Genomic DNA, 16,205 nt, shown 5'->3' on the forward strand with positions numbered 1-16,205 from the left:
GGCCAGGGAAATTTCTTATGCATGTGTAGGTACTTGTGGGGCACATTTATAGGAACCCACTGCCTAACAGTTCATCTATTTCATTTTGATAGTTCTACTGACACAATTTTTTAATCTAAAAATAAAGGTACAAAATAATGACAAAAGGGAAAGAAGAATGCTACTTTCTAGGTCTTTTTATTTTCTTTAGGAAAATAAGACACCAATGAATAATTTTACAGTCTGCATTATGATCACATTTTATATTTCTTAACTGAACTTCACAACTTCCTGCTGTGACCACACAAGCAATTATGTTCACAGCTCCAGAGACCTTTGAAAGTACAGTTTCATAATATCCATATTCCTCCATCACATCTGAGTTAGAGACCATCCGTAAAACAACTATGGATGATACTATGTGAGCCCCATCCATTCAGCTCCTTCAGGATTTCTGAGCAAAACACTGACAATGGAAAATATGAATCCAGCATGATTTAGTTAATTTGGAACAAGCACTGGGAAAGATGTGTATATCTGAATAATCCTATTTCTGATAATCTGTACAAAACTCCACCTAGTGGTCTGTGATAATTAATTTGCTTGGGAACTGAAGCCACTTTAAGGAGTCCTATAATGTATAAAAATGTGACATTTTAAGGGCTGTTAGTAAACTGAACATAGCTGCTACTGGTTCACATTCAGTTACAAAGGACAGTTAGGAAGTCACCACTTGTTTCTGAATCATAGCGGCTCAGAGGCCACAATTTCTAGATTAACTAGGTTGCTAATAATGCCTACTAAACAAACTACCGGGGGCGCCTGGGTGGCGCAGTCGGTTAAGCATCCGACTTCAGCCAGGTCACGATCTCGCGGTCCGTGAGTTCGAGCCCCACGTCAGGCTCTGGGCTGACGGCTTGGAGCCTGGAGCCTGTTTCCGATTCTGTGTCTCCCTCTCTCTCTGCCCCTTCCCCGTTCATGCTCTGTCTCTCTCTGTCCCAAAAATAAATAAACGTTGAAAAAAAAAATTAAACAAACTACCGCCATGTGGTCCTGGTCATAGGTAAGCACATGATCTCTGAAATGTTTTGTGTTCTTACAATGAGAACATTATTAGGAATAAGGCAACAAGACTTAACTGAGAGAACTCTTAGACTATTCTGTTCATTTTGAAAATCAGATTAATTTGCACAATTTTCCATCATAAAAACTTAACCAAGAAATATACAAGTCAAATTAAAGAATTTTGGAAAACAGCATTTTTAGGACATACTCCTGTTTAAAAAATAAAAATACAGAGACATGGTACAAGAATGAGTGAGAAAAGGAGACAGCATAAACTGAAAGTACATATACTATAACATTAATAGGCATCTCTAGATGATGGGGCTATGAGTAATTTTATTTCTTTGTTGCTTTGTATTTGCACTTGACTAAAATTTATCAGAATTAGTATGTATTTCAGTATAACAGAGAACCAACAAAGTTACAAACTAGATAAAAGGAAACTACATAGGGGCACCTGGGTGGCTTAGTTGGTAAAGCACCCAACTTCAGCTCAGGTCATGATCTCGCGGTTTGTGAGTTTGAGCCCCGCGTCGGGCTCTGTGCTGACAGCTCAGAGCCTGGAGCCTGCTTCAGATTCTGTGTCTCTCTCTTGCTCTGACCCTCCCCAGCCTATGCTCTGTCTCTCTTTCTCTCTCTCTCAAGAATAAATTTTTTAAAAAGAAGGAAACTACATATAAAAGGCTTAGAAAAGATTTTTAATTAAATTTTTTTTGAGTAAACTCCACCCACAACATGGGGCTTGAACCCATAACCCCAAGATTAAGACTCTATGACTAAATCAGCCAGGTGCCCCTAAAAGGTTTAGAAATGCTTAACTCACACATTTATTTTGCCCATAAAGAAACTAAAAAATTATACTCATTACCTACTTCACAAAGTAAGTACCAAGTTAAAAAAAAATCTTTATTTGTAATAAAGTACTTCCATCATGATTAAAAACATTAATGTATCTTTCACACATTACCCTTATGACACATAAGGATGTACCATGGTTTCATGGCTAGGCACTCTCATTAGAAGACAATCTAATTACCATCACATGCAGAGCACAAACCCAAATATGCCACATAACAGTTAACTTGGGAGAAATGGCTTAGAAAAAGCAATTTCTTTAAAAGCCCCACAGCAATAAATTATGTGCCCAGTAAGTGGTTCCTGATTCCCAGTGAAACATCCTACCTGTTTTTCATTAGCCTCAGCTCTCGTTTGCGTGTTGCTTCTTCTGCTAGTTGCTGGGGACTGTGCAAACTTCCTGGTGAGGCAGCCATCACTACTCCCTGTGGCAAAGCAGTAGTAGGAGCTCGGATCTGGTAAGTTGGCATGTCACCAGTGGCTGCTGCAATGAAACGAAATATTACAAATTTATATAAACAATTTACAACTTGATATTTTATATAAAATTGACCTGGAAATAACATATTTCTTTTTACATGTCATAAGAGGTGAACTTGCTAATGTTTAAGATGATTATTCTGAGCATTAAAGAAGTCTGAGGTATCAAAGACACCTGGAACAATTTGGAACAATAACCTTCAGCATGCTCTATACATTTAAGGTAGAAAAACATCCCAGTGCATTTTAGAAAGGTGTTTATCAAAGGCTAAAGTAGAGAGTGCTTCAACTGATAGTTCATTTAGCCTAAACTCAGTGGTATGCTGACAAATGTTTAATAACCAGCTCTCTGGGGGAAAACAGTCCTGACCTGTTTATCAATGCGTATGACGGAAATACTTTCACCATGGCCAATTTCAGGCTAGCAGGGTGGCCTCCCGGAATGTAGAGATGGGAAGACATACACAGTAAGTAGCACATACAGATAAAACACATGTAAATAACCTCAAGAGCAGAGATAAAATTATGAGAAGTGATGAGTTTTGAGTATTCATTGTTTTTTAATGTAACTTATTTATTAAATATGTATTTCTTTATATATAATCTTTAATAATGGCTCTTTTTACAACCAGCTTACAAAAACCCTGAAAATTTAATAATCACTCTACATACCAGTGGGAGCTGGTTCTAGCATACCACTGCAAAAATTTTAGCTAAGCAGAATATCTCCATTCTCTGAATATTCCAGATAAGAGGTCTTCCTGTACCCTATATCAGGCCTGAAACAGTTACTGAATGTCTTTAAATACAAGTCCTACTACCAGATGAGTGAGGTACGGGAAGGAAAATACTAGCTTACTATATTTTCAGTTTAAAAACCAAAACAAAATAAAAAACAAAACAGCAAAGCTCTACTTAAATCTAGTTTCTCTGGGGAATGATAATTTTTGTCTTTTGAGGGTTTCTCGAGAAAATAATATATTTCTACGTATTCATTTAAAAGGTTTTCCAATTATAGTACAATCATAGTCAAATGACAGACTTAATATTTACTTAGTATTCAGATTGAATACTAAAAGTCCTCCAAGTTTCCTAATTTATACTCAAAATTTGCTTTTCTACTACAATAAACATAGCTTCCTAGAAAAGACAGATGGATTTAAGTGATGAAATATGTTTCTACCACTGTTTCAATTTTGAGAAGGTATTGTCCAGAGTTAATTTGACACTCCGACATATTACAAAATTCATGCTGTCTCAAAGCTAAAGGCAAGAAAAAGAGTTTTTAAAGTTATTAAATCCTACAAAAATTGGCCTGAACCAATGCCAATCAAAATATAAAACACATCACTTCCATGCTTCATTAAAATGTATTCTAACTATTGAGTAAGAACTGAACTTTTACACCAAAGGGACACAGACTTTTTCCACTTAAATGGAATATTATCACTGAAAATAGCCAACCAATTTAAAGGGTCAGTCAAAAACTAATCTGTGTGCTCCTTTTGGGTAAATGCCAGTCCCCCCCCCCCCCCAGAGCTTAAGAATTAGGTGAAAAATAAAGAAAAAAATTTAAAAAATGGCTTTGGGGGAGGATCACTTAACGGTCTTCATAAAATTAACAAAAATACCATTTATAAGGTTGCACTGCCCCTTCCTTCTATAATTTGAAAAACAATGGTGATTAATAGTAACTGTGATAAATATAATGATCACCAGCAAAGTCTTTATTAATAAACTTGGGGAAAATCCTAAATTGGTTTTTGTGACTATTTAAAATACTATATACACAGATATCTCATTCTATGCCATATTATCTTACAGCTTGGAAATATTTAAGAAGATAATTTTATAAACAGTTATAAACTGCTGACTAAAGATTTTTTATATTTTAATCTCATTGTCAGAGGAGATAGAATGGAGCATAGAATTGCATTGTTCTGTCCTCTTTTCTCTTTACCCACATCCAGGGAAGAAGGTTATGGAATAATAAAGGTTGAAACAATAGAACAGCTGGAGGCTACACAGACTTTCTAAAACTGGAACAATAGCCAGTGACGGATGAGAAGTTTACATGTCATCATGTTGACATTTGCAGGCAGCGTGGATGCAGACCTTGGTCTGGGTTGTTCTTTTGCACACACACTGGTCACAGAGAAGTGCAACAAAATTAATGGGAAGGTACAGAGGGGTTCATTATACTCTCTCTCTCCTTTGTATACATCTGCTATTTTCTGTACTATAAAGTTAGAGCAGAATGCTTATATGATCCATAAAAGTTTGTTTAAGGATATATATATTTTTTTAAAAAAGGAAAAAAGGGGGGCAGGTATAGCTCACACATGAAAAATAAAGTTCATTCATTGGTCTTAAAACCAGAAATGGTTCTAAACTTTTGCCTGTTCCCAAAAGCTGAAACCACCCTCAAAGGACCAAATTTGGTACCATGGAGGATAAAAGCAGTTCAAAACAAGTATGCTTAAAAGATTTTGAGGGGCGCCTGGGTGGCTCAGTCGGTTGAGCGTCCGGCTTCGGCTCAGGTCATGATCTCACGGTTTGTGAGTTGGAGCCCTGTGTCGGGCTCTGTGCTGACAGGTCAGAGCCTGGAGCCTGTTTCGGATTCCCTCTCTCTCTGCTCCTCCCCTGCTCACATTCTGTCTCTTTCTTTCTCTCTCTCTCTCAAAAATAAATAAACATTAAAAAAATTTTTAATAAAAGATTTTGAGCCAACAGCTAGGGAAATAAAATACCACTTCAAAATGATAACTTGGAAGGGGATGATATATTTAGATGTGTTAGTTCTGCGATGTCAGCTAATATATTGGGTTTTATTACAATGTTTGAGACATACTCTATATTTATCTCCTTCAATAAAAATCAGATTGTAGCTCAGTAGTTTATGACAGAAATATGAATTAGTATTAATTAGTAGGAATTAAGAAATGTCTGTAATATCCCAAAGAATCTATATGATGGTACACTTTTAGTGGTCACAGAGTAAATGTCAATGGATGAATTCCATATATTCAACTATGATCTTAGTAAATACATTAAAAAGATATGGGCAAAGAGAATCTCTTATTTTGAGAAAATCCAAATGTCAAAAAATGTTGTTGTTGAAACAAGTGACAAAAAAAAAGTTTTTCTCTTAGTTAACTTCAGTTTCCAGAAGTATGAATTCAGTGGTAATTTAGTAGACTGGATACCTAGAATCACAGTTCAAAGAACCATCTTACATTCTTTGATGACACAGTCTTATCTCTGTACTCCTATAGAGGCCAATTTCTGTTCCATCTAACTACTAAAAGTGTCCACATTATTTTTTGTTCTAGTACTTCACTGTATACATTATTTCTGAAAATAAATGAGTCATCAGTGGGGGCTTTACAGTTATGACTGAAGATAATAAGAAAAAGATATTTACATACTAATTTATTCTAAGGCAATAAAAATTTTAAATACAAGTCAAGGATATCTTTTTTTTACTTTGGTACTCTCTATAATCTAGCATGCTACTTGGCATATAATGGATGCTTGATGGGTTTACACATACACTACAAAGTAAATTTTGAACTTCCCAGGGTTTTGAACAAGCCCACTGTCATTTGAATGTTTAAAATAAGCAGTCTTATTATTTTAAGACTATTATTAGCTGTTATTATAGCTAAGTCTTTAAGTCTTTAACACTGAGACATGGGAAGCCCTTACAAGATGCTCTGTATTTATTCAAAGTGGCATTATTTCCTACTCTTCCCTTAGATACTAGTCATCTGGCACCTGAGAAGCAGATGAGTTCTAACTATAGTATATGTCCAACTATCCTGACATGAATTTTTTAGTGTGTTTTAGGTTTAGTATCAATATTTCATGGGAAAAGAAGATTCCTAGAACTCTCAATTTTGGTCATTAACTTCATACCTCTCTTTGCAAGCTATAAACACGGTATAGGAGAAAAAGCATGGGATTTGGAGTCTGGATTCTGTTCCAGCTCTGCCACTTACCAGCCATGTGACTTGGGGCAAGTTCAGTTTCCTCATCTGTAAAATGGGGATACATTATCTCATTTAATACTCACAATAACCCCTGTAATGTATGTCAAAGTGTCTAGCACAGTGCCTGGCACATGGTAGGCATTCAGCAAATGTTAGTTCCCTTCCTCTTCCCTTCCTTAAGTTCTGAAAGACAATGTTCCAAATTATGCTTATGCTGTATATTAGTTAAAAGGCACATAACATCCATAAATATATTTTCCCCTGGAGTTTCCCTTCTAACAAACCTGGGTAATAGAATGATTGAAATGTATGGCTCTTATTCCTTATTTTGTCCAGAAATATGCCTATTAAAAATTGTTATGCTGTATTATATTCCTTTAGAAAATAAGTTATTAAAAGATAATATAAAATGTCCTTTTCAATGTTTATAATCATTTAGAATGGAACCTCAAAGGTGGAGAAACACAAATAACCAAATGGTGCAAGCTCATCAGACTGGTAATAAGACAATGAAAAGCCTCACAAGTCAAAGAGGTGTTTGTTTCTTCCTAACAAAGACAGTAATAAGAAATTCAGCCAAATGCCTATCCTGATAGCTTTCAAAATGGAACAACTTTTCTGCATCCCAAATGGTGGTGATCTTGCTTGTGTATATATCTTATCGAGATCTCTGCAGTACTGAGCACATTAACTGGATAACAACATTCTTATAAATGGAGCTTCCTACCTTCATGTGTCACTTTGCTAGGTGTCCCTAATCCCAACTATACCTAAGGAACAAGCAATAGAGGTAAGTTTGAAGTCATACTTATAAAGCGGGGGACTTTTTCTGTAGCTCCAAGAAGCTACTGATGTCTTCACTTTTCTCATTTGGTTCGCTCCTCTCCTACCACCACACCAGTGTTCCCAATGTGCAAATCAGTTGTGTCCTTGCCTGGTGTCTCACACTGTCAGAGACTGTCCCTTCTCCACTGCTCTACTTTTCCCAGGAAAATTAAACCCTATATAAACATGACTGTTTAAACATTGAACATTTTCAAATTTGTTACAATAACTATGACACATAGACCACAAAGAATTAAGCCATTAAATATTTTTACTTTAAGGTACATAGAGGGAACTTCCTGAATTGTTTAAGTGAAAATCTTGAGTCAAAAAAAGTTTACGTAGATAAGAAATTATAAATATTGAAATTAAAGGTTCTATATCATAGCAAATACACACTCTATTGTCCTATGAGAGTAATAATAAATACTCTAGAAAAAATCCACTTTGACTACTTAAAATGATGCTAACCTAATTTTGTATGTTTTATAACTAGCATGTAGTATTCTGTGGTAGGTAACTCATCTAACATTAACATTAACATTAACATCTAACATTAGGATTAATTTCTCAGGTGACCTTTGTGGAGCAATGTTCTGTGTGAATGTTCTGTGGAAACAGAACGAGACAAGGTCTGTTCTGGAAGTCTGAAGATCCAAACTGGTTCACCACTTGTTAGCTTTGTAAACTTGGAAGAGTTATTTACCACACTGATCCATGTTGTTATACAAAAAATGAATATAATAGTATCTGCTCGGAGTGCATCAGTAAGAATACATGGAAAATGCTTCTCCTTTTGGGTATTTAAATATAGTTTCTTCAGTGAGGCCTACCTTAACCTATATTACCTGCTTCCTATAGGTCTCTCATGATCTGATAGTTTCTTTGATAGCACTGACCACATTTGTATTTGTATGTATACTGCAACATTGTTATTTTTTTATTTTAATGCTTACATAAATGCAAAGTATAATTATTTTATTAGGTGATATAGTCATATAGGCAAATAAAACCAGGCAGAGTTTTACAATCATCCCAAATTATATTTCACTGAAATTTTTTCAAAAATAGTGGGAAAATAGCACAATAGAAATGTCAGTAAACCCTCCATACGCATTTGGAGTTTAATTAAAACTTAAGGTAGATAAATGACTTGGGTTTTTTTTTCCCACTTACAACATAATTATAACTTGCTTTGCTACCAACTTTAAGCTGTTACACCTAATCCAAACCATTCTTTATGTGAAAATTCCCAAACAAAAACCTTTTCGAGTACCCTCCTTTCACAAGGTGAAATGTATTCTTATTCTCATGCAGCAAATATTAACTAAGATATTATTTTCCAAATATGAATAAGTTGGAACGTTTGTTTCTAACAGTTCAGAAATCCAGGCTGAATACAACATATTAGAATTTTTTAGACTCAGAGACTAAAACATATGGAATTAGGCTCTTAACATAATCAGCTTATGAATAAAGCCAAAAACTATTTCTAACAAAAAATTAGACTATACCCAAAAGAATCAATAATACAATTCTATAAACCTTAGATATTCGCTTTCTGCCTTTGATTCTATGATCCTGTAAGTAAATACTCCTAGGGGCTCCTGGGTGACTCAGTCGGTTAAGTGTCCAACTTCAGCTCAGGTCAGGATCCATGAGTTGGGAGTTCATGGGTTCGAGCCCCGCATCGGGCTCTGTGCTGACAGCTCAGAGCCTGGAGCCTGCTTCAGATTCTGTGTCTCCCTCTCTCTCTGCTCCTCCTCTGCTTGTGCTCTCTCTTTCTCTCTCAATTTTAAACATTAAAAACTCTTCCCAGACCAGTCATTGTTAGGAACCTGATTTTGGTCTACATCAGTTTTTCAAACTACAAGTTGTAGCCCATTAGTAAGCTATAAAATCAATTTCATGGGCCAAGAATAGCAATCAAAAAAAAAAAAAAATAGAAAAGTACAAGTACATCATCTTTACTATATGTAAAGATAAGCATTATTTTTAAAATTTGTTTTATGTACACACACACACACACACACACACACACACACACACACACAGGTCTACTGCATCATGATATAAAATGTGGGCCATGGTAAAAAAAGTGCATAAGCCAAGTATCTTAGATCAGTTCATTTGGTTCACCAATCCACACAAGTAGCCCAAAATGATATAATCCAAAGGTGGGTCCTAAAGCTGCTCTACTATTCTTTCAAAAAAGTCTCTTAAACCCTATGCTCTTTGGGCTCTTCAAAAAAAAAAAAAAAAAAAAAAAAGTTTCTCATTTTTAAACAGCATTTCAAAATAGAATTGGTTCTGTGAAAACTAATCAGATTCTAAAAATAATGATTTCCAAAACTAAATGAGGTCTTGTGAAAAAAGTTTGACATTTTTTAGTTTTAACATTTGGAAATTTTTAATTTGGAAAAACTAACTCATGTTTAACCATTATGAAAAAAACTGTGAAAAGAAGTCCATTCAAGGATGGTGTATGCTCATTTTGTCACATAAATGTATAAAAATGTTCACTTATTTACAAACAATGGTTAAAAATCTATGCAAATTTTTACCTTTAACTTTCATCTTTAAATATATTCTGTGTATTTTCAAATCTTTTATATTTTACTTTTCTCTCATGGTTAGACATGAGAATTGGAATTAAAAGTTAGTAAGAAAGATATAAACCAATTAAAATTTTTAGCAAATAAACATATGCGCAAAATGCCTTTTGCTTCTAGCATATGACATGCAGTATTTGAGATTAAGTCCATCTATATCTTACAATAAATTTGTTATTTGAGAACTTCTGTAATCTATAGCTTCTCTAAAATTTGATAAAAAATCCTGAGAAAAATAATAGTGCCTCAAGATAATTTTCAAAACGCTTTAATACCGGTTTTAGCTGCTCAAAACAATGGAATGTTCTCATCTAGGAAGAGAACCGAGACCCACTAATTCTGAAAAACTAAACCGTGGTGAAGCTGTTCATAATCATCCATTCCACAGGAATTCAAGTGCAAATTCAGAACAGAGTTAGAAATGAGACATCCCTGAATAAACAACAATGCAACCACATACAGGATATTAGTAACTAAGTCAGAATCATTACCTGTACTTAAGAAAAGCGAACCACGGAAGGATTTCGGATCACAACTTTAAAGCACTGTGATGGGGTGGGAAACAATTTAAGCCCAGCACTTCCCTGACTGAGCACTAGAGGGCACTCTGACTAGCAAGTGCCGGGAGCGACCAAAGGGTACGGAAATCCTCGAGCTCCTGAGCCCACCTCTCCCCGGGCACGTGCCGGGCGGCCTGAGCAGGAGGCTCAGCCTTCCCACGTCCGTCCACAGCGGGACAGACGGCTGCGGAGTTCTGCTCAGCCAAGCATTACAGGTTTCACAAAGCGTTCCCCCTCGTTAAGCAGATACTTACCTCAAGATCAAGAGAAATGTTAAAGTAAGGCTTACGAGAAAAGCTATTCAGTCTAAGAGAGATCTTGGAGATAGTGGCAGCGGCGAGCTAGTTAACAGCTCTAAATCTGTCAGCAGCACTTGACAAAGCAGAAAGGAACTGACTAAATCACAGCATGACTCGGGGCTGACGTCAATGTGCAGCTCGCTTGGAGTTTAACTTTTCCACTTCCCTGCGGAACACGATTCCAGGAAATGTAGTGACGTCAGCCCTTTGAACTCGATTAGCTGAGGTACAGACCATTTTAAATACAGGAGGAAAGAAACAAGTAGGCACACAAACACCCCTAACACGATGGGTTTTCCTATTCTGTTTTGGAGCAACGTTTGTACTCAACAATGAAATCGGAAGCTTAATTTTTTACAAGTTGAACACTACGTATGTTTAACTTGTAGCTGCATTGGATTTGCAACAGGTTGCAGATGAAGTAACAGTTTATTTTAGTAAAGCAGTATGTGGAAGACGAGAGACAGGATTACTGCCTTGGTCAAACAAACGATATGCTGAGCAAAGAAGCACTTACGCTAAGATGCTTTAACAGAGTGTGTTGAATACATACAGATACATATTAAAGGAAACTTCTTACCCCTCAGCTAATAGAAAATTAGCACTTTTTGAAACACTGAGGGTCCTCATTTTTCTAAACTTCAAAAAAAATCAGAATTAATTTAAATCTCTCTTTAAAATCCTTACCTGTTTCATCTCCAGTTACAGCCATGATGGGCTTCTGCATACAGAACTGTCTTGCCTCCCCTATCACAGGTCCACATACAGTGTTCCAAACTAGCAAGCATGTGCAGGATAAGTAGGAGTAACTGACATCACAATGACATCATTAGCCTATCACTGCCATCAATTTGCTTTGTCACAGAGGAGCTCAATGAAACCAAACCCCTATAAAAAACCTTCCTGTAATAAACCATATTAATGTTTTTGTTTCTTATTTTTACATAGAAATCTGTGGTGGCTCTGGCAAAAACAAAACAAAACAAAACAAAACAAAACCCAACTCATTAGCATTAAGTTCCAAGATTGTTTCTTACGGAGCAACTAACTTCTTTATTATTGTTCTATCCAAGGTTTCTAGAAAAACAACGAGGGTATAAACTACATTTTTCGTAACTTAGGAGAAAAAACATGGAGATTAAAAACAACAAAAACCTGATAATCAGCCCAGAAAAACATTGTGAAATACAGAAATGTATTTCTTAGACACTTCTAAATTCATCAAGAAAGAAATATCCATCCACCTTCGTTCACTTAACAGTTTTATTCGCTGTACTATTGCTACAGCACCATAAAATCAAGCTGTTCCTAAGGTGACACAGAATTTGCTAATTTCACTTAAAAGGAGTAAATACATTTAAAAAATTCACTGTGCCAAATGTAAGAACTATTATGTAGCATTCTTCCATAAATATTAGTTTGAACCACAGGAATTTGCTATTTGATCTTTTTGACCCACAAAAACAGCAACTTCATGAGGCTCAATTATTTTATTAAGTTAAAATCCCGTGAAAAGAATTCGGGGATTTAAAAAAAATTCATAAATAAATCACAATTACTACTCATAATTTTTCTTAAAAAAATTTTTTAATGTTTATTTATTCTTGAGAGAGAGACAGAGAGAGATAGAGTGTGAGTGGGGGAGGGTCAGAAACAGAGGGAGACACAGAATCCAAAGCAGGCTCCAGGCTCCAAGCTGTCAGCACAGAGCCTGATGCGGGGCTCGAACTCACAAGCTGCGAGATCATGACCTGAGCCAAAGTCGAACGCTGAACCAACTGAGCCACCCAGGTGCCCCTCATAATTTTTCTTTTAATGCCAAATGTTATTTGGATCACTTAATGAATGTTCAGTGCATGAAGAGCTAGATCATTACAGGAGATTTAACAGTGGCAAGGTTAGACAAAAAATTAGGTCTTGGTCCATATAACAGACCATAGTCTGGGAAAAGAAATGATTTGCATGTCTACTACACAAAAATAAGTGACACGGCACTCAGGCCTTTTATCTTCACCAGTGGGTTGAATAAAACCCATTCACTTACATGATTAGAATTCAACCTAACCTTATGCCAACGAAAGGGCATTCCACCACATTTTTGCCTTATTCAACTAAGCACTTTTTAATAAAGGCAGGACTTTATACTCAGATGGAGGTGGAATTTCTGGGAGTATTCAAGATTCTACTAATTCTCCAAAGCACATGAACTGAAGACATGTAGTTAAGTAAGAAAGTCTAGAGATCAACCCAGACATTGATCCCAATCAGAGGCTCCATGACAGACTCTTTTCCATTCCAGTCCTACCTAAGGGTTTGGGTTCAAGGGTACTGGTCAATTTTATTACCAATTTCAGAAATTTCAAATTGACTTTAATCTATTTTCTTTAAATTGGCACTTAGGTGTTCAATAAATATTAGTATTAAAAAAGGTGAAGGAAAGAAAGGAAAGAAGGAAGTTCGCTGTTTGGTTGATTACTGCTGTTAGTGAAGTTTTAATACATTCCATGGACCAGATAAACTCAGTTAACCAGCACATAGAACTAATAACATTTTCACAGAAGAAGAGAATTTCACGTTCATTTAATAAATAGTTATTAAACATTTATCATATGCCAGGGACTGTGCTAGGTACTAAGGATCCCTATCGAAACAGAAGTTACTGTCTAAGCATGTCTCACATAGTCTAAGAAGGTACAGTAGGAACTGACCGCACGTTACCTGAAGCAGATCTGCAGGATCGGGCAAGGCTTCCTAGAGGACATACTGTCTAAGATGAAGCCCAAATACTGCAAATGATGGGCATAAGTGTTACTGTCAGGGCAATGGCTAAGTGTGAAGCCCTGGAAAGATGAGAGAGCATGGCACAGCACGGAAAATTAAAGAAAACCAGCACACAGCTGCATTACAAAAGAGGGAGAAGTCTAGTAAAGGAAGCAAGGCCTAGATCAAGCAGCAATTTGGGTGTTAAAGATTTTGGACTTTGTCTAACAAGAAACAGGCAATCACTGAAGAATTCTGAACAGGAGACTGACATGATTAGATTTGAATTTTAGAAATACCACTCTGAACTGCAGAAGTGAGAGTAAAATAGAAAAAAGAAAAGGTTGAAGGCAGAGACTTTTGTTTTTAAGGATTATTAGTAGCTCCCAGAATTACTGAGAGGGATGAAGAAAGGGAGCCTGAACTTTCAGGAACGATTCTCAAAAAAACTGGGCCAACAAGGGATCTGCCACCTCTAGCATGATTAGGAAAATCAGGAAGCTACTCCACAACTACCAGCTTCAGTGCAGCCACCTGGCAGAGGGAATGACAGGTCAGAGGGGACGGTAGCCGGAAGTAGAATGAGGACAGAGTGGAGAGGGGTGGAGAGATGTGTGGTTTGGCTGGGAGGAAGAAGGGATGACACACGGGTTTCTAGCCTGAAGCAACAGGCTGGGCAGTAGTTCATTGCTGAAATAGGGTAAACCAAAAGAGAACTGGGGTGGGGAAAATGGATGTGGTTTTGGTCTTAAAAAGTCAAGAGATGTGTGTGGAACCTCTAAGTAGCCAGCTGGAGTCAGGGGCATGGTCACATTGAACTGAAGCCATGGTCAGGCAGAGTGCTCAAGTCAGATGAAAGAGGGCCCAGGATTCAATCTTGACTAACACCACTAACACTGAAGAGATGAGCAGCAGAAGACTGGACCAACCAAGGAGACTGAAAGAGATGTAGAAGAAAGAGAAGAAAAAATGGTAAGAATGCAGTATCAGGAAAGTGAAGGAAGCAGAAGTCAACCGTGTTAAATACTGCTGAGGGATCAATCTAGAAAAGGTCTGAGAACTCACAAATTGCTGTGACCTTCCAAAGGAATGACAGGATGTAAGGTGATAGAGAGGAACATGAGAATGCCCACTGACCTGTATTGAACATAGAAGTGGAACTCCTACCCACCAGTATTTTAAAGAGAAGGGAGAAAAAGGAAAGGAAAGGGCAAAAAAGGAAAAGACAAAAAAGAAAACAAAAGGAATAAAGCCTGACAGGGAAGAAACAAACATCTTACTAGTATTTGATATAAACATTCACATACTATCAGAGATAGATTCACAAAGAATATGCACGTTACTAGAGGTAATTTTCAGTTTGGCAAGATTAATAAATAAAAAAAACTTTTTAAAAAGTTAGTGATATTTACCTACACCAGCAACTACTGAAGAATGTATCATTCATACTAGCAACAAAAACCATAAAGCATTTAGGAACTAACTTAACAAAGAATATGGAAGACTTCCATTCAGAAAATTTTCAACTGTTAAAAAAAGTTAAAATAAGATCTACATAAATGAGACATTCTGTGCTTTGGAATAGGTCAGTTTAACATTATGAAGACCTCAGTTCTCCCTCACCCTTGTACGCTGTTGGTAGGAATGTAAATCAGTGCGGCACTATAGAAAACAGTATGGAAGTTCCTCAATAAGTTAAAAAAAGAACTACCCTATGATTCAGCAATTGTACTACTGGGTATTTACCCAAAGAAAACAAAAACACTAACTGGAAAAGATATATTCACTCCCATGTTCATTGCAGCATTATTTACAATAGCCAAGATATGAAAGCAACCTAAGTGTCCATTGATAGGTGAGTGGATAAAGAAAATGTAGTGTGTACACACACACACACACACACACACACACACACACTGGATTATTATTATACATAAGAGAAGGAAATCTTGCTATCTGTGACAACATGGGTGGAACTTGAAGGCAATAAGCTAGGTGAAGTCGGACAAAGGAAAGACACCGTATGATGGTACTTGCAAGTGGAATCTTCAACAACAACAACAACAACAACAAAAAACCCAGAACTCAGATACAGAGAACAGACTGGTGACTGCCAGAGATGGGGAGGGAGGTGCTGGCAGGAAGGGTGTAAAATGGGTGAAGGGGATCAAAAGGTACAAAAAAGTCCTGGGGATATAATGTACAGCATGGTGACTACGGTTAATAATACTATGTCGCCTATTTGAAAATTGCTAAGAGACTAAATCTTAACAGTTCTCATCACAAGAAAAAAGCAATTTGTAACTGTGGTGATGGATGTTAACTAGACTTACTTGTAATCACTTACTGTATTTTAAACAAATGTCAAACCAGTACAGTTGAAACTAATGATATATGTCAATTATATTTGAATTAAAAAAAAGACTTCAGTTTCCCCTATATTAATCTATAAGTTAAATGCAACCTCATTGCTGGTTTTATTATTGTACCATTATTTAGAAACTCAAATTTGTTCTAAATGCATATGGAAGAATAATGGGTCATACAAGCTAAATCAGCACTAATAGAATTTTTTTTTTTAAGATAAAAAAGGGAAACTTGTTCTGAGAACAAATCAGTATGGTACTGGCATACAGAAAAGGAGACCAATAGTACAAAATAGACAGTTCCGAAACAGATCTGAGAATACATGAGAACTTACTATGTAATTAACATTGCCCCACAAGTTAATGGGGAAAGGATAAACCATTAGTAGGAGAAAACTGGCTCCATATGTGG

General features: G+C 36.4%; 1 protein-coding gene across 32 annotated transcripts in view; it reads right to left on the minus strand.

Annotated features, from left to right (window-relative positions):
• The window catches only part of CREM (cAMP responsive element modulator), a 75,725-nt gene that overhangs the window by 6,674 nt on the left and 52,846 nt on the right, over nt 1-16,205 (minus strand). For 13 of the 32 annotated variants that reach the window (XM_040450981.1, XM_040450964.1, XM_040450994.1 and 10 more), the window contains 2 exons: nt 6,381-6,416; nt 2,227-2,383 (listed from right to left, as the gene is read on the minus strand). In XM_040450981.1, the coding sequence (XP_040306915.1) occupies nt 2,227-2,383; nt 6,381-6,416 (193 nt within the window). Of the gene's footprint in view, nt 1-2,226; nt 2,384-6,380; nt 6,417-10,299; nt 10,432-10,622; nt 10,828-11,354; nt 11,511-16,205 lie in introns of those variants that run through there. The other 19 variants (XM_040450975.1, XM_040450983.1, XM_040450978.1 and 16 more) reach the window with 10 other exon arrangements.

This window comes from Herpailurus yagouaroundi, unplaced genomic scaffold (genome assembly GCF_014898765.1).
Source record: "Herpailurus yagouaroundi ecotype Mexico unplaced genomic scaffold, PumYag 203, whole genome shotgun sequence".
Classification (NCBI taxonomy): Eukaryota; Metazoa; Chordata; class Mammalia; order Carnivora; family Felidae; genus Herpailurus; species Herpailurus yagouaroundi.